The sequence below is a fragment of the Thermobia domestica genome, chromosome 2 (assembly GCF_964235325.1).
Source record: "Thermobia domestica chromosome 2, izTheDome1.hap1.1, whole genome shotgun sequence".
Taxonomy (NCBI): Eukaryota; Metazoa; Arthropoda; class Insecta; order Zygentoma; family Lepismatidae; genus Thermobia; species Thermobia domestica.
The window spans coordinates 291,432,530-291,458,034 of NC_137455.1; the positions used below are offsets into that span (position 1 = coordinate 291,432,530).

General features: G+C 37.7%; 2 protein-coding genes across 4 annotated transcripts in view; one reads left to right on the forward strand and one right to left on the reverse strand.

Annotated features, from left to right (window-relative positions):
• The window catches only part of LOC145678572 (telomerase protein component 1-like), a 556,234-nt gene that overhangs the window by 311,189 nt on the left and 219,540 nt on the right, over nt 1–25,505 (forward strand). The gene's annotated exons all lie outside the window — the stretch shown is intronic.
• Nucleotides 1–25,505, reverse strand: part of chp (leucine rich repeat containing G protein-coupled receptor chaoptin) — a 71,966-nt gene that overhangs the window by 34,792 nt on the left and 11,669 nt on the right. Inside the window, exon 2 of the mRNA XM_081748882.1 lies at nt 1,243–1,504. Coding sequence (XP_081605008.1) covers nt 1,243–1,504 — 262 coding nt within the window. The remainder of the gene's footprint in view (nt 1–1,242; nt 1,505–25,505) is intronic.

Sequence of the window (25,505 nt, forward strand, 5' to 3'; positions counted from 1 at the left end):
AGTCTTCCATTTTTTAATCAAGAAGATTTATGTTGTCGAACTGTTATTAAACCATAATGGACTAAATTCTTGTCATTTTAGAGTAATTGTGACAGCATCTAGTTTTATCCCTGTCTTTATACACCACATGGGATGTAATGATATGTCGACACTGCTTTCTTCTATGCGACAGGCTTTCCCCGAAACAACAATAATTTATTTCCCTACCAAACGGGAACTGGATATGTTTTTAGCAAGAGTATACAATTTTCTCTCAACTCCCTCCGAAGAGCAATTTAAAGCACATTGCATTTGCGTTCTGAATGTAATTACTGAAAATGTACAGACGGATTGACTGACTGAAGGAAGCAATCTACTGTCTGCAATTGAGGAGTTTGATGCAATAAGGGCGTAAGTCTGAAACATGCAGTTGGAGAAAAACGATGGTGAAAATTTAAGTAGTGTTTTTTTTTCTTACATAGAGCAAAATAATATGTAGCATTTTATTCCGATATTGAATTGAAATGTTACCAGGAGGCTAAACAAACACGGCAAAAGCCACAAATGCGTTTGATGCAAAAAGGGCGTAAACTCGCTTATGCCCTTATTACATCAAACTCCTTAATTGATCTCTTGTATCAAGTATAATGATGATACTTCAAGGACTAACCTAATATTTGATGTCAAAACGAGAAGAGAAAACAGACATCTTGTTCATAAATTTATATTATTGGTAGTGATCACCGTGTTATTACCGCTATTAGTAAAACTGACTGCAAGCCAACTCACGGCTGATACTCAATACCTACATTCTCTATGGTCGAAATCAGGCACAATCTGGCGATCCTAATTGACACTTGGAAGAGTCTGCGGGCTCTAATCTTGTTTCAGAAACAAAACGTTATTTTCCACGACTTCATGTAGTACCAAACACTTATCTCATTTGAGATGCTAAAAGAAATTTCTTTTTGTGATATACATGGACGGAAATAACGAATATTTTCTTCCTGTCACTACCTTTTATTTCTTATCCTGAACTGCGGCCACTGTTAGCATTCATCCAATTCCGCCATCCGTTAACATTAAGTTGAAGGCAGTTGCAAGTATTTGTATACAACCTGAAACCTGCTACTGGATCAATTTATGTTTGAGATCATGTCAATTAACTGTTTACCATCGAAACTGCTGTCTTCTTACTTGTAGCGAGAGTAAATATATTGTTCACACATGAAAATGGCAGCGAGGAAAAAAGTAGCTACTCACGTGTTCCATGTAAACTGTGAGGATCAAGTTGCCGCATTCTGTTACTCTCCAGCTGAAGTTCGTGGACTAACGTATTGTTGATTTCTTGAGGCACACGTTGAAGCAGGACATCTATACATTTTACGATGCCAAGATCAGGCTCAGATTTGGAGCAGGTACAAGCGAAATTGAACTTACAACTGGGATGTCGAATAGGGCTCCCCCAGATGACCAGCGCTAATGATGTCACCATCAGAGCATACCAGGTGCGAATGACAAACATCTAGGGAAAAAATATATATTTGTAATTCATTCTATCCATATAACATTATACTACTACAGTCAACAAGTTCGTGGACTCGACGCAATGTGACACTATTGGTATAATACAGCTGATAAGTGATATCCTGGAGAGTGGAAGTTCATCTCTCGACCAGCAAGAGCCAGGTCTGTGCATAGAGTGTAAACAGACGTACTCTTTCTGTTGTGAAAGGAATTGGTTGCGCCGCGGCGGACTTGGAGAATGTCGCACTTTGAGCAACGGGCAAACATCAAGTTCTGAAAAAAAAAAAAAACCTAGGCAAATCTGCTGCAGGAACGTTGCAGATGATCAGGTATGTGTAGAGTGGCAACGTCCTGGGCCGCAATGCAGTTCTTAAGTGGCACCAACGGTTTACAGAGGAGAGAACAGTTTAGAGGATTATGAACCATTATATCTGCCAACAACAGTCCGAACAGAACGCAAGATCGAAGAGGTTGCAACGGTTGTGCGGGCTTACTTTTCCCAGTCGGCAGATGACATCGCAGCAGCAGTAAGGATCAGCCATGGTACGTGTCACAACATTCTGGCGGGTGAGTTGAACATGTCACGTGTCACCCAGCACCGTGTCCCACGCATTCTGACACAAGACCAACTATCAGAAGTGCTGACGCCGATGGATCGTTCCTGAACCGGATAATAACAGGAACTGAAACATGGTGTCTCTTCTACGATCCACAACTAACGAGACAAGCAGGTACCTGGAAATTGCCATCATCTCCGAAACGCAAAAAGCCGAGACAAGACGGGTCAAAAGAGAAAATGATACTTGAACTATTTTGAAAGTCAGTTGTAGATCCGTGTAATTATCTGTGTGTGTGTGTGTGTGTGTGGACGTTCACATCGAGCACGGCAACCATGGGGTCTACTGATTGCCTATATTCTGGATACCAGTCCACGAATTTATTGACTGTACTAGTATTATTAATACTAGACAGTGGTAGTCCGTAGGTTAAAAATATGTTTTACGCTTATTCATTGAAGTTCCAATTCATGGGAGTTTTGAACGTTTCCTACCGAAAATAGCTCGTAGCATATAAATTAATATGTGAGAAATCGGAGTTCAGTTTTAAAATAATGTGATTTGATGAAGCATTTGGTCTCACGGTCGCTTGCCATAGAATAGATGCCCTAATCGTTAGTAATCTTCTTAGAATTAGTACAGTTACAGTGTTCGAAGAGGAAGAAAAGCAGAGGCGGTATGTTTTATTACGATTTTGACTCGACATACCGGCTGTCTAAATGTTGAAATACAGTGAAAGTATGCTGCCTAGAAGATTGTATTTCTATTTACTTCATGACTAAAGACCATTGGAGAGCTTCTCTATAGTTGCGGCGAGGGGAGGCATGGAGAGACTTTGATTTTCCACCAATAACTTTCTGGAGGAAAATGTCCCCTTACGTTGTATTATAGAGAATTATACACGAAAATGCTCAAACACTGAGTGTTTATATTAAGAATTTCCTGTGGGAAACTTGTATATTAAGAATTTCCTGTGGGAAACTTGTGGACCCTCCACTTGACTGAAGAGTATTCCAAACCCCTGGAAGATCCGCTCATCTCAGCAGATAATCCCTAAACCTGCTCAAACTCATGTCGTGGAACCCATGCTCAAAACACATTTATATGCATTCAGGCAAGAAGACACACACATACATACGAAAGAAACAGTTCAATATGGCACATCAAAATATAAACTAGATGAACTTTTCGAAGACACCTCATTTTAGAAAACTAAAGGTAGTAAAAAGATAACAAAAATGTCGGTGTTGCTAACTTAAAAATTATTTTTTACATAAGAAATAAAACCTTTTTACGTGCAAAGCTATTCGTCAATTATGGTGTATAAAATGGATTTATTAAAGGTATTTAGCACCTCCTCTCCAGTGACGGTGTGTCTTGATCAGTGAAAAACCAGAGGCGGTATGTCTTGATCACTGAAAAACCAGAGGCGGTATGACATACCATCGCATACCGTCTCACTTCGACCACTGGTTACAGTCCTAACTTGATAAGTAATTCCATACTAATACAGTACACCAATAATAAATCTGATCACAATATGATAGTTGAATCAATTCTAAACATGACGTTGATCTTATTATTACAAAGATTTTATTAGATTACTTCCTCAATTTAAAAAAGAATATTATACTCAATTCTTGTAATTGTAATTTCACGCACATACTAGGGCTCTGAAATTTTGTACAGACATTAACCTGATGAAAATTCCCTCGTATTTGCACTCTAGGTTATCGTCTTACTGAAAAATTAATTTGGTTCTCACTTTTGCCTTAAATTCCACACATTCCCGTACTAAGTAGAGCTCTGAAATTTTGCACAACAATACAGTATTTTCACAAAATTTTCGCTGTAGCTAAACGTTTTACTGTAAAACTAGCTGAACCTCCCTCTCTACACAGCGCATCATTCGCATATGAGCATAAATCTCCTTCTCATTCCTCACAACATATGCACATATCCCTTTACAGACACAAGTGAAAGACTTGATGATTTAAAAAAAAAATCGGCAAGAGGTATCATAAAGGGGAGATTTTTTCGATTATTTTTTCTCAATATCTCGCATCGTTTGCAAGATTTGAGCCTACTTACGGTTGGAAAAAATGAAATGAAATCTTTGAGTTTTACGTCCCACGATTATGCCGGTTAGGCTAAAGGAGACGGTGATGATGATAGATGAGTGAAATGGTGGAATGAAGAAAGTGGGAGAACCCCGAGAAAACCCACGAGCACGGTGTTTGTCCACCAGAAAGTTCACTTGGTGGGGCTGGGATCGAACCCGGGACCCCAAACACCAGAGGTGAACGCTCTACCACTGAGCCACCGCGCCCTGTACTTCCGGTTGGAGTTTCTAATTCCTATATGACCAGTGTTTTCTTTCTTCTTGCATGCAGTATGTAATAAGCAAATACATTACATATACAATTAATTATAATGTCAGTTATATATTGGTGTTCATTGGGCAAAACACTCAAAAAATAAAGATTTATCTTAGACTCGAGAAATGGTTATCCTTCCCTTTTCATTATTATTTTGACATGAAACATACACCTGAGACGTATACAACCCCAATATACAACGGTGTGGAGTTGGAATGTATAACGCGTAGGATATGATGCTTTAGTTTTTAAAATTTCAACTCTTCCAGTGTACCCTAAAAAATGTAATAAAGAAATAATGCCCATGTTTCTTTTAAATATTCAATTACAACTGGACAATCTACGCAAAATTTCCAATCGATCAGTGAAAACGTCATCTTTCTAGAGCCTGTAGTTTCCGAGATCTCATTGTCGAAAGGATTGATCACAAACATATAAATATCCTCAACTTATAGTTTAAAAGAACTCGGAAGATGGAAGCACAACTCACATGCATTGATTTTAGAGAAGACTTATTAAAATACAAAGGGTTTGAACAATAATTTTATATCATAAACTTTATGAAAAAGATATAGTTAATTAATTTAGACTATTTAAAGTTCAAATACTTAAAATGTTTGTCTCTGTTAAACGTGAAACCACACAACCGTAAATGAAAGATTTGGAAGCCAAAGTTATAGGTTGGAGCTCAGGCATTTTTAATTGGTATTGTAGCATTTTAATAGATAGATACCGTTCATTATTTTGTTCTGTACTAATTATATATCTATTTCGTTATGCAACCAAAAATGCTTTGGAGCTAGCATGTACAATATAACGTCCAGGAGACTTACTGAATTATGTTTTATATTGTGAAATTAAATGAATTCTTTGAGTTGTACGTCCCACGATTATGCCGGTTAGGCTAAAGAAGACGACGATGATGAGAAATGAATGAAATTGTGGAATGAAGAAAGCGAGAGGAAACTGGAAAACCCCGAGAAACCCCATGAGCAGGAAACTAGAGCTCTGTCCACCACAAAGTCCACATGGCGCGAGCAGGGATCGAACAAGGAATCCCAAGCACCGGAGGTGAACGCTCTACCACTGAGCCACCGCGCCCCCCGTTTCATATTATGAATTACACGATCTACGATAGACTTCAAGAACTGATTAACTGTGAAAACATATTACAACAAAAAATATATATATATTGTAAACTACACAAATACACAAAAATGGAGGAAATAAGATTTTTGATGGGGTATAATGAAGAAACGAGACTAAAACTATAAAAGCATTGGGAGCAATTAATTATAATAACTTATAGTGAATCACTTAGAGAGGCCAGTGCTTTTATAGTCTTAGTCCCATTCACGTGGCTTAATCATCCGTCTCCCATAGCCTGACCCCCGCCAAGTGAACTTTGTGGTAGACAAACACCGTGTGCGTGGGTTTTCTCGGGGTTCTCCCGTTTCCTCCCACTTTCTTCATTCCACCATTTCATTCATCACTCATCATCACCGTCTCCGTAACCGGCATAACCGTGGGACGTAAAACTTAAAGATTTCATTTCATTTTTTCCCCATAGCCTGAAGGGCATAATCGTGGACCATTAAACTGAAATATTTCAAGATAAGTTTCCTGCTGCTCCATATATCATTTTAATTTAAAAATAAAAATTTCAATCTTGAATTTATCTTATCAGGCCCGCACCCAGAAATTTTTGTTTTATGCAAGCTTGGGGGGCAAATACTACAAGCCCCTACGTCTATATAGTATTGAGCGGGTAATTTTATGCACCCGAAAAGATAAGTAATTGTAAAATGCTTCCACTTATATTTTCAGAAAAAAATGATATTCTTATAAGAACATCTATAAGAGAAAAAGTACAGATGAAGATAAAATGAAGGGTAAGGGGGAAAAAGAAGGAATGTCACAAAACTACATTTTCGAGAAAAGGGTGTTTTAATATTGAAAATTGCGTAAAAAGAATAGGGTTAGTTAAATCATTGCCCCTTTTTACATGGACATTTCTACATTTACGAATGCATGGCATATACAATCAAATAGTATCAAGGGTCACCAGCAGATAGGACAAAGCACCCGAAAAAGCACATACGTTGACATTCCTTGTTTTTTCCTCATACCCTTCAAATTTTCATGCTTCATCAGTCATTTTCCTGTTAAAAAGTATAGTTTTATTGAGAAAGTATACATATGTATGTTGAGTTAGAAAGTTTTTTGGGGGGAGGGGCCGGTGGGTGTGTCTCTGCTTGATATAAAATATACTACCTTGTTCATACTTCTACTTGTAATATATCATTATTTTAAAAACAGGGTATGTAATTTTAAAAACTAAACAGGGTATGTAACTTTGTGATGCCAATTTTAAAAGTGCTTAAAAATGTAATTTGTATAAACTGATATTGAATGGTACTTCTGTTCGTTACAGTTGAAAATAATTCACAACGAAGTTAAGATTTACTTTGCCGATACGTCTAAAACGCGAGTTATTGAAATCCCTAATTTTATAACTTCGAATAAAATTATTCATTTCTGAGTTTCTAGCAACAAAATTTTTGTCTCATTTGTCATATGATGTATAACAATGTCTGTTAGTAGTATGAAAATGTCAACTCAGGTAAAAGTATTTTCTAAATACAAATACCTTATTTTTTGTGTGCAACTTGTTCCAGGAGTAAATGTTGACAAAATAATTTTCTAAGCACATTACATATGAATAATTTTGAATAGTTTTATAAACGCTGTAGTTTAAGTACGTTTCAAGTTTGTTTCGTTAGAGAAAATCAGTTGAAATTGAATTGAATTAGGTTTTATTGAACCGGGCGAGGTTCAGCATATTTCTGCTCTACCACCTAACTCTTGTTAAGATAATTGAGAACATTATGTAATTATGTAATTGAGCACATTATTCATATGTAATGTTCTTAGAAATGATAATCGAGAAGATAAACTAATCAATGGAAGTGATAAATAGTTTCATTTTTATGAATATAATAGCTACTGTGCTCCTGGTTTATTACAATAAATCAAATTATTTTATAAATACAATATTTTTGTCTTATAATTTTGTTTTGAAAAGGTGTACTTGCATTTAGAGTAAAACACGCGATTTCGTGATTTCGTCGCGGTGGCTTAGTGGTAGAGCCTTTACCTCTGGTGCATGGGTTCCTTGATTCGATTCCAGCCCGCACCAAGTTAACTTTGTGGTGGACAGACACCATGCACGTGGATTTTCTCGAGGTTCTCCTGACTCCTCCCACTTTCTTCATTCCACTATTTCCTTCGTTTCTCATCAATCACTACTTTAGCCTAACGGCATAATCGTGGGACGTAAACCTTAAAGATTTCAGAGATTAAATATCTCATAAAATCATTTTTCTATAGGTTTGATCATATTTCTTCTATTTATAATATGTTGAGCTGGTTAGCGTTCTCGTTTTTGTTTTTGTTATGTGAAGCTTTGGTTTGATGTACTTGGATTTCATGCTAAACTATAATTGGCGTCTTACGTGCGGATAGATTCATTGCTGAAAGCAAATATTGAACTTTAATTAATTACATTTTCAATGGAAAAGTTTATTTTGATTGAATGACTCATTTTACACATATATTCAATTTTCTGTTCTATATTCCCAATTTCCAGTTTCAGTATTTCTCTTTTTGAACCACAGTGGAATTAAACTCTTCTTTTGTGCTATGTAGCTTACTGGCCCTGCCTAACAAATTTTAGAAGTAGACCAAAGGTTACCTTCGGAGAGAACAATCGAATGAAATATTTTTTAGTTAATGCTTGAATTTGATCCGATTTTCACAACAAAGACTTATCAGTGTATATCATTTCAGTTTTCAGCTGGCAAATCTTTCTCGCGTCAGTCGTATTAGTACAGCTGCCAAAAATCATAGCTCTAATGACAGCTTCTTGCTGAATTTTCCAATGTAGATTTTCTTATTATCAAGTGTAGCAAAATTCTGTCATGAACGTGTGCCCAATTATATTTTTTTTAATCGTATATAAACTTACTTTGAACGAAATTTGGGTAGAGTTTTAGAATTATGATCAAAGGCAGTGGAAGATTGAAATTAATCAAAACTGGAGAAACATTTCAAAGAATTTACTGAATATAAACATCTTGCACGCTTTCATCAGTTACATCACATCAGAAGTACTTGAATTAGTTATGTTCAACATAGTATGGACAATTAAATATTTTGTTTTTTACAACTAGATTTTCTTGAAATGATCTAAGTAAGTCAGTCATATGCAGTATGAATTTGCCAAGACGCGAATATGAATTTCTTAGACATCATTCACTTATCTCCTAGTTACAGTAATGAGAAGAGGAAGCCTTCATAAAACTAGGGCTCGATTCCTAATAGGCCCCACGTAGCGTAGTCGCTAACTTTAAAGCCTTTTGAGGCCAGCCATCCTGAGGGAGGTTTTTCCTGGATGTTCCTCATTCACATCAGGCAAATGCCGACATGGTACCTAACATGAAGATTTCAGTCCGTTTCTCTCCTTCCTCCGTCCCTTCTTCCTTCCCCAATTCCCCGGGTAGTGTGATCGCGGAGGGACATTATCCCTCATACACTACGGGATAAAATGGTCGGAGGTGCCGAAAGTTTCCCAGAAATGCAATTCCTAACTAATCGATTCCAGGTAATCCTAATTTTGTTTGGGTCCCACGTCTCTTACATCCTCAGTGTTTAAAAGAACGATAAACTCCGAACCAACGAACCTACCCTTGAGACTAATAATTGTATATTTATTCTGTTAAAAATAGAAAATAAAACTTTTTTTCTTTCAAATTCGTAAATTATGTTATCAAAAATATGTGTCGAAGTACAACTTGTAAATCTTCGTGAAATAAATAACGAAGTGGTGGAGGATAGTTAAGTGAATGATAGATGTACTTTCGAATGGTAATCCTGAACAAAATTTGATTATTAAATTTCTTAGTTAATTTTGCGGACTTTGTTGTAAAAATAACACAAAACCCATAAAATGAATGTGAAGTTTGAGTTAGAAGCGTAGATCGGTAGATCAATAATAATTCGACAAACTTAATCACCTACTCATCTCTCTCTCTCTCTCTCTTTCTGTCACTGTTTCTTTCGTACAAAATTAAATTGAGCATGTATGTAAGTCTATTCAGTTATGTATATGCGCATATACTTGTGTAACATTTTTCAGATTTCTTCGATACAAGAATAAAGGATACATATTAGTTCAAGGATAAAGCACTCAGTTTTCGAACGATTGAGTTTCATTGTAGAAAAATACAGCGCACTTAACTCTTGCCTAACAATCACTCAAAAATTTCATTTTTTTAAAAAAAGTAAAAAGTGAAAGAATACTGCAAATTGAATCTTACATTCAATAGTACCCTCAATATGAAAAAAGTGTTCTTGTGTGTGTGCACTTACAAATTACAACTGAACATTTCTTGGAGCTTTACATAAAAATTCAATATATAAACTCTACGGAACATTTGACCGTGATTGTACATTTTAAAAAAGAATTTATGATAACCACTGTTTTGAATATCTCAAAGCTATTTGCTACAAACTGATGTGTGTAGCAAACTTCTCAAAAAAAGAAGTATAAATAAATAACATTTAACTTAGCAGAAAGATAGAATGAGCACTTACCTCTGCCTCTACCTTGGTGTATTCAAAATAGCCGTGTTAATGGTTTTCAGTCTGAGATTTGGGCCGAAGAGGAAACCTCATGAATGTAGCTTTTGTATGGATTCACCCACTGTCCTTAATCGAGCGACACACGATTTTTCTGTTGCAATCCCAAAAATTCCTTGCATGTAGGCCTATTTTCTATCAATTTTTTTCTTATAATAGACATTTATCCATAACATATTTTGTTGAAGCAGATGTATGAAAGGATCTTAATCAACAAGTTATTTTCACGCAGCACATAAGCTAGTTTTCTTTGGTAGATATAGTCAAGTTGGTTATAGCTATGTCTTCATACTAACAACTTTCTTCTATATATTTTTTTTAGTGAAGCTTCATATTGGCTTTTTTCATGTACAGGTGCATGTGTTTGGGGTATTCATTTATTTTTTTAATATCTGTTATTTCATTGTGGTACTAAAATATATTATTAACAAATGCTTTTGTACATGTACTGACTTACAAGGACAGAATACATTATTTCATTCAGAGGTGGTATTAAACTATTTCGCCCTGTGTAAACTGCAAGATATATATATGCATGAAGACTTGTGTAACAAGTTTAAAATTTTACCCGATAGTTTTTTTTTCCTTTAGATTTGGTCTCAGTATTCAGATTTTGTTTGTATGAATATAGGCTTATCCGTTTTTATTGTAGACTTTGGTAAGCTTCGTGTGTACATAAGAACTTATCCAAACAAAGTCGTCTGTGCAGTAAAAAAAATTTAAAATATTACATGAACCCTTATCCAAAACATTCCTTCATATTGTGAAAATTAAAATATACAGTAGAATTATGCATTATAGTTCTTCAGATTGACATTTAATACACTTCGCGTACTGTGTTCGAACTTTCTCTTTTCGCCTTTCGGACTATTCAAGTATTATCCATTTTATATGCATATAAATATAAAATAATTACAAGGCTTTTATACGCCACTTTAATGATCATCAAATTTATCTTAAGCTGCCGCAATGTCCATATGCTTATCCAACAGTTCAAGGCTGTTCAGAAGTTGGTTATTGTAGCTATTATTGTATTACTAGTAGCGTTATCGTTGAAGTTAGGTAGTAAGAGCTCATAAGTAGAAAGCCATTGGACCGACCGAAAAATTACTTTTGCTTATACGTTTGCGTTTTGAATATTTTTTTTAAAGAAATGTACATAGGAAAAAAATCCAACTTGTTTTGCCAATATTTATTGTGTGCCATTTTAAATCCTTATTTATTCTCAAGTTTCAGAACCCTTGCTGTGAAACATTATTCGGTTTATATCGACTAATCTATTAGTTTTCATTTCAAACGAGTATTGTTCTGAATGAAAATATATTCCTCATAACTTTCTGTCGAAATCCGTAAGTAGTAGATTGTCCATCGAAACCAGACACATAGAACTGTTTGTAAGATTGTCTAAAAAGTATTGAGCCTTTGACAAAATTGAGAATATATTTATTGTCATTTGAAAAGATGAAACCATCATAATGTACCATTTTGTTCGATGATCTGTCATTTTTCCTGCATCATCATAATTCCGTCGCTGTAGAACTTCTGAGTTCGTGATTAAAAAATCGTGACACGTGGTTTTCACACACCTCTTTAAAAATTAACTTAGCATCGTTCAGGGAGTTCTGCAAACACCAAAACAATGATAGGCTAACGGTGCTAGCTCAGAGCTATGCGGCGGATGCATTAAATCCTTCCAGCCAAGTTATTTTAATTTCTGACGGTCGTTAAAAATGTATGTGATCTGGCGTTTTCGGCGTGACTACGACACCCTTTCTGTTGACCAGTTCCGGCCATTTCTTTCGAATTGCTAGTTACTCTTGCACTAATTGTCAACAACACAGTTCCGAGTCTATTATTTTGTCCAGTGACAGTAGCTCGTAATGCACGCTCCCCTTCTAATTTCGCCAAATACACAGCATAATCTTTTTGAGCGTCACTGTAGGCTTTGCTACAGACTATGAAGCTTGCCTGCGCTTCGATTCGGATGTTTTTCGCACATTATTATCGTAGGTTATCTACTTTTCATCACTCGTAATCAGTTGCATCAGAAATGGTTCGAGTGCTTTACGTTTCAACGCAAGGCAGATTGAAATTCGATCAAGTAAATGCTTTTGAGTCAAATCATGTGACACATCGATGTGCATCTTTTTGTAGTCAGCCTTTTCTAAATGGTTTAACATTGTTTGGTGACAGATGTTCAGGTCATTGGCGATGTTATAACTGCTTACATGGCGTCTTGCTCGACTTTTTCTAGAATATAATCCACTTTTGTTGTGATTGGTCGCTCACTGTGAGGACCATCTAGGATTCGAAATTTCCAGTACGAAAGCGATTGAACCGTCGTCTGGCCTTTTCTTTTGATAACGTATAATACGAGGGAGGTTCAATAATTATTGTCCCCGGCATATTTAAAATACTTGAGCTGGGATGGATGATGAGGGATATTGTAGCCTTATGTCTTAGATGGCTATATGCTAAATTGTAGAACCATAGCTGCTATATTAATATTCTTTTTTTGTCGTTTCGGGTGTGAGAGGTGGCACCTAGCTTGAAAAATGAACAAAACCGAACAACGAGCTGCCATCAAGTATCTCCAGAAAAAGGGGTTAAGCCTAAAGGAGATTCATGAGGATATAATCAATGTATTGGGTGATGGGGCTTCTTCCTACCAAGTGGTAAAGAACTGGTGCCGCGACTTCCGTCAACAGGCCCCTGGTGCTGGTCTTCCAACAACAGCATGCACCCCAGGAAACATTGATGCTGGTCATGATATTATAGCAGACAGACGAATCACGGTGCAACAGTTAGCAGACATCATGCACATCTCTGTAGGCTCAGTGGAAACCATTGTGCATGAACACTTGGGATTCAGAAAGGTGTCAGCGCGGTGGGTACCCAAAATGTTATCTCGTGAACATCAGAAAGACAGAGTTCGATGTTCAAGGGCTGGTTTGGAGGTTGTGGGGGCAGACCTGAAACAGTTCTGTGATAGATTTGTGACAGTGGATGAGACGTGGCTCCACCACTATGATCCCGCGTCCAAACGACAGAGCATGGAGTGGCGGCACCGCAGTTTGCCTGCCCCACGCAAGTTCAAGGTGCAAGCATCAGCACTCAAGGTTATGGCCACAATTTTTTTTGGGATGCGAAGGGCGAAGGGTGCGCTCCTTATTGGCTACCTGGAGGTTGGACGCACTATCACGGGGGCCTATTAAGCAGCCCTAATCCCTAAGTTACGCAAAACAATCAAGGAAATACGGCGCGGGGTGTTGCAGCGAACAGTGCTGTTCCACCAAGATAATGCTCCGGCACACAAAAGCCATCTTACTGGTTCCGCGATCCATGCTGCTGGTTTTGATGTGTTGGAACATCCTCCCTACTCAACCGACCTCGCCCCTAGTGACTTTCATTTGTTCCCAAAGTTGAAGGAGCACCTCAAGGGGAAGAAGTTTCACTCAAATGCAGCTGTTATTGAAGCTGGAGAGGAATGGCTCACGGCTCAGCCAGAGATTTTCTTTGAAGCTGGCATAGTGGCTTTACAGCATAGATGGAAGAACTGCATTACTATGAAAAGAGACCTTTTTCAAAAATAATACTGCTTATAGGACAGAGACAACAATTATTGAACCCTCGTAGTGTCCATAAACAATACAAATTTCTTCATGATCCTGTTTAATACTTACACCTTTTTATTTTTATAAAATTGTAATATATATCACAGTTTTGTGGAAAGTTCAATCATCTGCACAGCGCAATACTTTGCGTTTAATTAAGAATCTCAACACTCTTTACGCATTGCACACAGGAATTTTTGTTGGAGGAGTCCAAGCTTTGGTGAGGTTCAATATTACAAACCACACAGAGAAAAATCCGTTCTCCGGTGAGGGGTATATTGTACAAATATACGGTATCCTCTTGCTTACTGTAGAAATCAGTACGGAGCATACGTTATCCGTATGCTACATAGGCACTGTCCTTAGATGTTACATCATGCCGTTGCAGGATGTCTGACATCTAAAAGTTTTCCGTATATCACATGCATATACTTATGTTACGTTCGTCAGCTATATGTTATATACGTCCATTTGTATGTGAGATCCTGACCGCCTACCTAGTTTCATACAGGAAGTACGTATAGATGGAACACTTATACAGAAAGTATTATAAAACATGCGTTTTCAGTTATACGTCTGCTGTACGTTAAGTCCAAAAACTACAGGAATTACGAATGTAACCTATCTTTTTAACTACACCACGTACATTTTTTCCTCAATGCATTATGTCTGTGGACAGGGTATTATTATGGACCCGAAAAGACGATAAGTAATTGTAAAATACTTCCACCTATATATTTTTTTAAAAAAAAAATTTTACAAGAAGAGTACAGATAAAATGTAACATCAAATTTTCATGCTACATCAATTGTTTTCTTGTAAAACAAGTAAAGTTGTATTAAGAAAGTGTACAAATATGTTAGGAAGTTTTGGGGGGTGGGGAGCCGGTGGACCTCCATGGGTTTACCCCTGGGCTTGATCCGTTACGACTCATATACCCTGAGATTTTGGACTTTAACACCATCTCTCACTCGAAAGGCTCAATACGTTTGAGACCACCTAATATTTGAAAATTTCATGAGGATTTCCCTTTTCGTATTTGTACAAATTTTCAGGAAAAATTCGTTAATATATTGCATATAATATTCTTCCATACGCATACCAATTCTTCCGTACGCATTCATTTTCGTTGATAATCTCTTTCTTCATCTGAAAGGACATAATCGTTTGGGAATTCTTTTTCATTTATCGAACATTTAATTTTTAGTTGAAGACATTTACTTCCCTGAATTCGGTGAATGTGCACCAGGAAAATATATTTCATTCACAGCTAGAATAGACTAGCAGCATGCGTGGTTCTGGTTAGTTGGTTGTATTAGAGTTTAGCGTTCTTTTCCGCAGCGTGGCTGTATGAGACATGGACCTGCAGCTTAACATGAAACTCAAACCACTGACCTCCTGTCGGGAATCGATCTTGAGTTCAACTTGCTGTGAAGATACAAAATTTTCAGTGTTGATTTGAGGTATCGAACTCCACTATATAAGCCAGAAATAACATACCTAAAACATGTGGAATCAGAATAGTATGGATCAGTACGTTAAATAAAAAATGTCTATTTGGCCTTTTGTTGTCCTAATACGAGGGACTCAATTCTTCAAGAAATTCTACGATATTGTTAGCCTTTAACGAAAGAAAAATAACCAAAGATGAGACGGATACAAATTGATAGTAGTAGTATTAGTCGGTTAATATGCAGCTGAGTGAGCAAAATCTTTTCAAAGGTCAAAGACCTTGGCCCGCGGTCAATAAATTAGGGTTTCCTAGCACCATCCCGTCTATTTTTGCAGGGGTACCTTAGCCCACCCCCTAAATTTTGGCAGGGTACTTGGGACCACCGCTCTTAAATTTTGGAAATTGCCAAATTTTAAAAATTGGTATGTTAGTATAGGAGCTTGGTATCTACCTCTTTATGTTTTGGGAGGTCCATCTTGTTCCTTTTTATGGGTAAAAAAAAATGCCAGAAACTCAAATTTCAAAAGTTTTTGACTCAATGTATCCCCTTTGATGAGGTTTATTACGTTATATGGTTATATGGGCGTGTACAGGAGTCCATTCTCTTTCATAAGACATGGGTACATTGGTGCACCCTTTTGAAAATATAGGAGGGGTACTTTGGCCCAACCTGTAAGTTTTGGAAATTGCCCAATTTAAAAATTCAGTATAGTAGTATATGACCCTAATAAATACCACTATCAATTTAGGTGGTCCATGTCGTTCCCTTTTATCGTTAAAAATTGCCAAAAATTAGTGTTTGCCATAAGATTTGTTCAATTTGTCTCAATTTATTCCCTTTGATTAGGTCTTTATTATCTTACGTTATATTATTGAGTATAGGGGCCGATTTCCTTTCATAAGACATGGGTATATTAGTGCACCTCTTTAAAATTTGGGAGGGATACATTGGCTCACCCCTTAAATTTTGTATATTTTCTATATGGAAAACAACAGTGCTGTAAAATGTAAATTATTATTTCGTTTCAAGTTTGGCATCATTTGAAATTTCGATTTAGCTGAATACTTCAATATTAGCAAAATTATAAAGCAGAGTGGGCAAATAAGGAACCTTTCAAGGATTGAATTACCAAAAAAAAAAAAAAAAAGTCAAAGTCTATTTTCGCAACATCATGGGCTGGCAATGCTTGTTTGGGATTAGCTGACTGTATTGCCGGTACTCGACGTGTTATCCTCCTCCATTCCGTTACTCCTGTGTGCGAGGAGTGCGTGACGTGTACTTTTTATGTACATATAAGGTGGAGGGCCCACTAAGAAATTCACCTTCAGTGGCCCACCGGAAAATTTCCTGGTTTCCCGCCTGGCCAATACGGCCGTGCGGACATTATGTGGATTTTGCAGCTGTTGTCGACAAACAGCTACTCTCTTCTGAGCTTGAGCTGTAGTCAACTCATTTGCACAATACGGCAGCTCCTGATCTATTTCCTGAGTTCGTAAAGGTTATGTACAGTGGACTAGGACATTGCGAGTTGATTTGAAAATCCTCTCGTGCTGGTGGATGGAGTTCCCTCATTGGCGTGTCATATGACCTCATCTGTCACATCGGTAGTCGAACCTTGACTGATTTTCGACATTTTTACATCCCGCACGGAATTTCTTGAACAAACTAGTTGCTGGGTTGTGATTCACTGCACCTTCCCTTTTCACATCACAAATGTTTTGGTTTGCTGCCGCAGCATCAGAGATGGAGTGGGTCGGTGGGTCAGTGGGTCAAGTTTTCTGAGTTGGTCAGTGGGTCGTGGATCAACAGCATGTGACCCACTGTGACCCACCACCCACCGTGACCCACTGCGACCCACCATGACCCACTGTGACCCACCACCCACCATGACCCACTGCGACCCATCACCCACCGTGACCCACTGCGACCCACCGACTCAGTATGATCTACCGACCCACTCTGCTCACTGGATTGTAGACAGTATCTTCTGAAGACTGGTAAATTTGTCTTCGTTTTACTTTCAAGACCTTCATTTCCCTTCCTTTTCCACTTGTTCCTGACTACTTACCTGAGGTGAGTATATCTAACCAAGTGAAAAAAGAACTTCAGGCACTTTTGGATATTGATATTTTTAATAGTAATAATATCAATAGGACTTACACTACAACTTGGCTTTCGAGGCCTGTGAGTGTTTAGAGCTAACTACTGGAAAAAATACATTTTTGAATCACTGTAATATATAAATTATTATATAAAAATTGAATGTAACTGTGTGTGTCTGATTATCACGGTCAAATTGCAAAGTCAAATGAAATTACTTTTGGTATATAGTTAGGCCTTAATCCAAATTGGGATGTTGTATTGTTTTTATTATAATGCATAATATTCTAAGGAGGTAGTGAGGATCCGAATCTTTGCGGAAAAAAATGAGTATCTCGCAAGCCGTTAAACTTACGGAGCTGAAATTCAGTGTATTAACTCTTTATTGAAAATAAACAGAATGTGTTTTAGCATTTTTTTTTAAATTCTCCTTTGTGTGTGTGGGGGGGGGGGCACTTTCTATATATGTAAAATTTGTAGTGAGTTGGTTTGTAAAAATTATCGATGTTATTTAAGAAAAAAAATCAGAAACAAAAAATACAGTGCTTGGCTTAATATATCCATTGCTTTCTACTATAATAATTGCTGAAGCTTATGTTTATTATATGGAGCGCTTACAACACAGAGCAATCAACCCATAAAGTTGTGAGAAAAGTAGGCATAAAATTTGTACTGTAAGCTTACTTACTCGGAAATTTAAAGTTTGGAATTGTACGCATAATTGTATGGAAAATTTTACACTTTTTTCCCTTTACGTTGGTCTACTTACTTTGATTTGGAACTTTGAAATTTCATCCTTTGTTCCACTGAAAAGTATTGATAATTCAACAATGAAATAAGTATACTATGATAATTTAATTGAAATTCATCGTAATTTGGCACATGGCAAACAGCAGTATGGTAATTGAAGTTGAAGAAAGAGGGAAATTCCCATTCACCTCTGAACACTTTCCAGGAACCTCGTTCCCTTTCCCTTTCTAGACGGGGAGGGAACTTGGTAATAGCATCAAACCTTCATGTGTAATTACAAAAATTAAATTTTATAAACATAAAAAGTCATCAGCTTATCAGGCTTTAATTGATAATTTATTCACAAGATTCCCTATCAAAGGCGTGGTAGATGAAGTTTCTGTTCTACATGGGTCGACATTGCCAACTGACATGGTCGATATGGAAAAGATGTATGGTGATAGAGAGATGATACTTCTTGCTGAGTATTTCAAACGTGACCAAGAAAATTCGTTATCAGACTTAAGTCTAACAAGTAGATTGTCGATGAGAAGTTGCAGAAATCGGGTAGAAGTATTATCAATTTCCACGAGAAAGTGCGAACGGGGATTTCCCCTTATGAATTTACAGATGACTGATATTAGAAATAGACTAAGTGCTCAAACATTGTCTAACTTGTTGCTCATCAATGTTAATGGCCCACCGCTAGATATGCTCAAAGTAGACGAGCTAGTTATTTCTTGGCTGAAGGATGGACATCATTCCGCTGCGGATGATTTACCACGAAAAAGTTACCAACAGGAAATAAACCCTATTTCAGATTTATTTTAAGGTGGAAAATTACGAGTTATGGAAAATGTATACTTGTATTACTAATGGCTTATTTGTGTTATTCAACTTTGTACCTAATTTTTAGTAAATCTCTTCTTTGCTTTAGGTAAACTACTTTGAATAAATATTCATAATAATTGCAGTTATGCATATTTGTAACTTAAATTTAACGTGGTGTTTTAGTGATTACACAAATTAAAATTATGAGCATACTTTATGGAAATGCTCTCACATAGGGTACCCGAGCACCTTTATACCCTATAAACAACTGATTTTTTCAAGTCTTTTGTGAAAATATACTGTGAACTGAGAAACCATAACCTTTTCCATATTGTGCAGGGGTATTTTCCTGCGAATAGAAGTTTCTTGTGGAATGCGTTCAGAAATTAACACTTGCAAGAATACTCTCTTAGTACAAGTATATTTTAGGCACACACTTATTTTCCCCAACCTCGAACTGTTTCAATTTCCTCACTGACAAACACTTTACCATTTTATATCGTAAAGGTCAGATAAACCGTTATTGTAACAGAGTGGTGCTTGAGTGATTGACTAGAAATTCAAACTCCGATTAGTGAGAATTTCAGTCTTGTTTTATGACAAGTGTAAACTCTTTAGTCAGTTCAGAAGAGGCCGTGGATCGTGTTCAGAGTTGATGACGATGGATTTTGGTGAGTCAGAGTAGGTTAAAGTGGATGAGAGTGGTTCATGGTGGGTGGTGGGTCAGAGTGGGTCACGGTGGGCGGTGGGTCATGGTGGGTCGTGGATCACGGTGGGTGGGTGGTCAGTGGGTCGTGGGTCAAGTTTTCATTGACCCACGCCAACTCTGCGCAGCATTACTCGTAAGTTTGAACTTCAATGACAGTTCACATATTAGACGTTGCTGATCACTCATCGTCTTTGAGGGGCCGCGGTGGCTCAAAGGTAGAGCGTTTACCTCTGGTGTTTGGGGTCCCGGGTTCGATCCCAGCCCCCGCCAAGTGAACTTTATGGTGGACAAACACCGTGTACGTGGGTTTTCTCGGGTTTCTCCCGTTTCCTCCCACTTTCTTCATTCCACCATTTCATTCATTTCTCTTCATCACTGTCAAGAGCCAGTTTGATCTTGTAATTACTTTCGATACTGGCGTTCCTGCTGTTTGGGTTGTGGAAATATTGAAGTACCCTTGTACTAATTGATAGTTTCTATTCTGCCGGAACAGATTTTTTTTAGGTCTATCTGTTTATTTACTGTAAGGCCTATATGTAAAAAATAAACCTTTGTTTATTTATTTACTGGTTATGTACAGAAAAGTTCATCCTTATATATAGCAGATTGTATCTATTTTTGTTCTCCGAACGGTGACACACACAGTCCTAACTGTGACGCCATACTACTTGTAATACTGTTTGTGAAGTCTAAGAGTTATCCCTCTTTTAAAACTCTTTTTTACATTATTGATACAGTGTTTCGAAGAAAAAGTTAAAAATAATCTTATTCAAGACTTCTGACTACGCTGAATCTAAACCTTCTTTAATTATTAAAAATATGTATCTTGTTTCTGTCCGCTCTAATTAACATACTTTTAGGATGATAGTGTATTATAGATACGTATAGATGCATCTCTTAATATTCGAGATTTGTTTTACGAAGTAAATTCTTCATTTGTGCTAAGCAGCATGAATTTACTTGCATGCATGGAGTTGCGTGCTAAGACTCTTGTTTCAGCCAAACGGACAGGAAGTGTTTGTCCTCCTCTCTGGCACGAGATGTGCGCAAATAATTGAATGTTGAAAAGGTCTCTGGCCTTTCTGCTACCATCGTCTCATTCATATTAATCCAATCAATACTACTCCACGGTTAGAAGGATGACGAACATTGATTGAAGACCTTAGCGTGAGCTTCTTGATACAGTTTTTAGTGTCTTAAGTTAAAATAAGCACGTGCATGTGACTGAAGGGTAAAGTACTATGTATGTATACAAAGAGAAAAAAATTAGACATGTATCTTATTTCTCAAATTCACTTATCAGGGTATCTTCAACACTAAACTCAAATATTAAGGAAGAAAGACAATGTAAACATAATTAGTTCAATAGTTGATCTATAAAGTTTAGATTCATTGTGGATTACTGCCTATCAATCGGAGTAAATCATTATCTCCTATCAAGCAAAATAGATTGATCAATCGATTGTTTTCTTACTGCTGTTGTATATCAGTCCTACAAGGGACTGTCTAGAAAAACCAAACAGTTCCAAAATTGTTATATTTTAGTTAGTACTATTCCTAGAATCGTGTTATAGCAGAATGACTAGACGACATGAGAGTGGACAAAGAAATGCAAGCTATTGATAGATATATCGAAGAAGTTCAAAGGATAATTAGATATATTAATAAATCTTCTTTGTGTGAAATCGAATCCACACGAATCGCATGTAGTTTTAGACCTACATGCTAGGCGTGGAGTGTGCAGGGTTTTGTGCGAAAAGAAAACAGGTAAAGGTTTGGGGAGATTTGTTTTAGGAGATCTATCTGTCATACGAACATTATTTGTTTATACATATCTCTGAATATTACCGGCATGTATGGCGTTGAGCTCGTCACATATTACGGCCCTCGTCGAGCAAGAGGAAGGGAAGAAAGCGACCTCTGTATTAGATGCCATCTCAGCATTTGCCTGATGTGAATGAGGAAAGCTCAGGGAAAACTCACCCAGGATGGCTGCTCTAAAAAAAAAGTGTTACACCTTTTCGACAGGGTCCCCACCGGAAATCGAACCCAGAATTGGTCGCACCAAAGGCGAGAACGTTAGCCACTACGCTACGCAGGACCACTTCAGTCAGACGGGATGTAATTTATCGATGAGGATCAAAACTCCTCCAGTAAATACTTGTAAGACGTGGGAACAGATCCGGAGAATTTAATGTGATACATTCACAAAATATTATCATCGTATTGTTATTATTGTCGATCAATCGTACTGTAACATAAACGAAGGGACTTGTATTTTAACTAATAAAATAAAGGAGAACTCATATACTTCGGATAATCTACGGTTTTCTACAATTAAATAATCAAGGATCTTGAGTCATCCTCTGATAGCCGGCAGTAGAATAATTGGCTTTCTTCGGTACGCCCGATGCACCAGACACCAGAATGAGCAAGATAATTTTAAATAGTCGTTGAGCGTGCATACCATCTAACAATGATCGAAGAGATTTTGGATGTCATAGAGCCAAAAACATTACGTTGTAGTTTCAAATCATTTCTAGTGACAACCTTTAGTTGCATTTACATAACCAAAGGAGCTTCGAGATCTGATTAGAACGATCACATGGTTTTGTAGTGTAGATTTTCTTAGAAAGACCTTCGAATAATACATTCAATAGTCTTTTTGACTTTGCTATGTTCGTCATCATACTTTGGTCGGTCCGTGCTATGTTCGTCATCATACTTTGGTCGGTCCGTGGAATATAAAATGTTGTTTATGGAAATCGCAGCACCAAGAAAGACACAGGCTTCCCTGTGATTATATGATTAGCTTATGCGCCTTAGACGCGGGAAAACAGCTCGTTTCCTAGTGAGAGGACGTGTGGTTCGGTTCGGTAGGTCAACGTCTCATATGCCCTTGGTGTTGAAAGGGATGCTAAACTGTAAACTAAGTAAAAACCAGTCAAGGAAAACGTGTGTGAGTAGAATGAAATTTCTACTACAGATTCGTTAGCTAACCATACACAAACGATTATAATTTCAAAACTGTACGGAACTGTAACAAAACTTTAACTTTGATAAATCTGCATGGAGTCAAGCCTCCCATATGCGGTAATCGAATCGTCTATAAATTGTTACATCAGATTGGATGTGTTCCTGAGGAATCGCTTGTTACATTGCTTGTATGCGGATCCATAAGACCTCTGCACTCTCCCCTGGGAAACCTTGACAAACAAGGACCCGATCAATTTATATCAACATATATTTAATTAGTGCCATGTTAGACTATGTTTCAAACCAGGAAACCAGTGCTCCTCACCGTTTCTTGAAGAACCTATGTATATTCTGGGATATGTGTGGCCTAGCATTGTTACGAAAGATGTGTCCAGAATTGTCTGAATTAAGTGTAAGACCTTAGACACTAGAATTTCACTGATGTAACTTTAACCGGTGAGATTACCGTCAGTGTGTAGCAACCAAGGTAGGGTGTTGTATTCAATGGTACGCTACTCAATCACAAGTGGGGCTTGGTCGCTATGACGCTCGACAGCGCACGCTGGCTGATGTATTCACCACGATAGTGCCTAATGCGTATGTGGTCATCACTGTAGAACAGGTTAAAGTGGGACTGCAGTGGACAGGATTATCTGCATTCAGTATACCAGTAATGTCGTTCACGTGTTCATCGGAGCATGAGGAGTTTGTAATTTTGTCAATGGAAATTACGCAAGGAGATGCGTGCCGTCAGTCTTCTAGAGTTTCGCAGACGCTGTGGAATCATCAACGTGTTCCATCGTCGAACTGACATTGAACGACGCTGTGCTGTCCGCCTAGGCCACGACCATGCGGACAAGGCATCTTTCGTCTCGTAGTGTGACGATATTGCTCGTTCCTCTACTCAGTTGTCGCTCCGTATGGTTCTCTTTTATCAATTACTTTCGCACATGCGTCACTATCGTAGGGTGGCAACGTGCCATGTACGCCTACAAATTACGCGGTATGAATAGGTGCTCTTCCGTAGACCGACTATGGAGCTCAGTTTGTACGCAGTTATTAATTTATGTTTCGCCCTCTGATTCGACAAGGTATAGGTATAGTGATTGCGTACACATTTCCTGTTTACTTGTGCACACTCCACGAGCTGACTGCTACTTAAATTGTTCTTTCACATTACTACTCCGAAAAAACCAAACTGAGGCACTATTGGGGTCATGCACGTGTCATCCCGCTATGTAGTCATTTGGCTTTAAGTATTCCCGTACATATATAATGGTAATATTATTCCTTAAGTACTCTTTCTGCATCTTTCGATTTAACGAAAGGAAGTAACTTTAGTATGTATCTGAACTACTTTTCATCTGTCATTTCCACATTCTCCAGAAGTGGTTGGAGGAAACTATGATAAAGCTTATATCATAAGGCTACTTGACATCGAATTGAAAGAAAAAGATGAAATGAGAAACGAGACTGTACACAGCTAAATAGTGTGTACTTTTTTCCGATCAACAATATGAAATCTATTACCAAAATAGGTGAAGTAACTTTAATAATCTCCTATACTTAGTGACGGGAAGGAACAATTAATAAGAATGACGCTGGTATAATTAAATAAATAGTTCTTATGCGCAGGTTTTCCAGAAGAGCACATATAGATTGTTCGGAAAATAACACCTTGATCCGACATTTGGTTCTTGAGTTATGATCCTCTTTATATCGTTCCGACCAATTTCCGGTGGGCTATAGGCTCAAAATTACGCATATGTGCGCTCATGTTGATTTCTTTAATGTTTTCATGTGAGAGTTCATTTGCCAAAGTTTTTTGCTGTTGTTTACGAACATCCGTAATCAAGCAAACGCCGGTAGCATACCTTCATTCACGATTTCTTGTCGTATCCCTTTCTTTCGAAGTCATCGTAGTGGACATAAGTCCTTGACCAGGTAATGGCGACTGCTTTGGAACCAAATGCACAGTGTGAGAACTAAATCTGTCATATCTGTAGTTTGGTGTGGAGAAGAGACAAAATTGTGAACCAAAGGTTTAAGAACAACTCAAATTATTAATATAAACTATGCCAAAGATTATTTACTTACGAGAGGTGACTGAAAGGTTTTGAGCCTTGAGGAAACTATAAGAAGTACAGATTTGGTAATACTTTTATTTTTCAACACAATCCCCTTGGACAGCAACACACTTGCTCCAACGGTACTGCAATGCTCTTATCCCAGTAGGAAAAACATCCTTAGATTGTGACCACAGAAACTTCTCCACGGCTGTCATGACATCATTATCGCTTGCAAAACGTCGTCCTGCTAGAACTTGTTTCCTAATCTAAAAAGAAAGTCTGAGGGGGCCAGATCTTGAGAATAGGGTGGATGAGGAACGAATTCAAAGCCGTTTTCGTGAATAGTAGCCATGGCAACTGCTGATATGTGGCCAGGAGCATTGTCATGATGATAGAGAACGCCTCTGGACGTCATTTGTGGCCCTTTTCTTGAATTTGCACTCGAAGGTTTTACAAAAGCTCACTTTAGTATTGTTGTGTGACGGTATGACCACTTTGCAGGTATCAATGAATATCACATCTTGGGAATCCCAAAAAAACTCAGGCCATCACTTTGCCAGCGGAGGGGATCACTTTGCCCTCTTTGGGATAAGGGAAGGTGGGGTGCTTCCATTGTTTGGATTGTTGTTTTGTTTCTGGCTAGTGTACCCAACAGTGATGAATCGACAGAGTGATTCATCCATAGTGATGAATCGACAGAGAAAATCGGCCACATCACGTTCTAACAGTTTTAAATTGTCCACGGATAGGAGATACCGAGTACATTTTTATTCGGGAGTCAGAAGACGTGGGACCCATCCAGCATAAACTTTTGATGAACCAAGCTCATTCCTCAGAACATGATCTGCTCGCTCCTGTGATATGCCCAGCTTGTCTGCTATC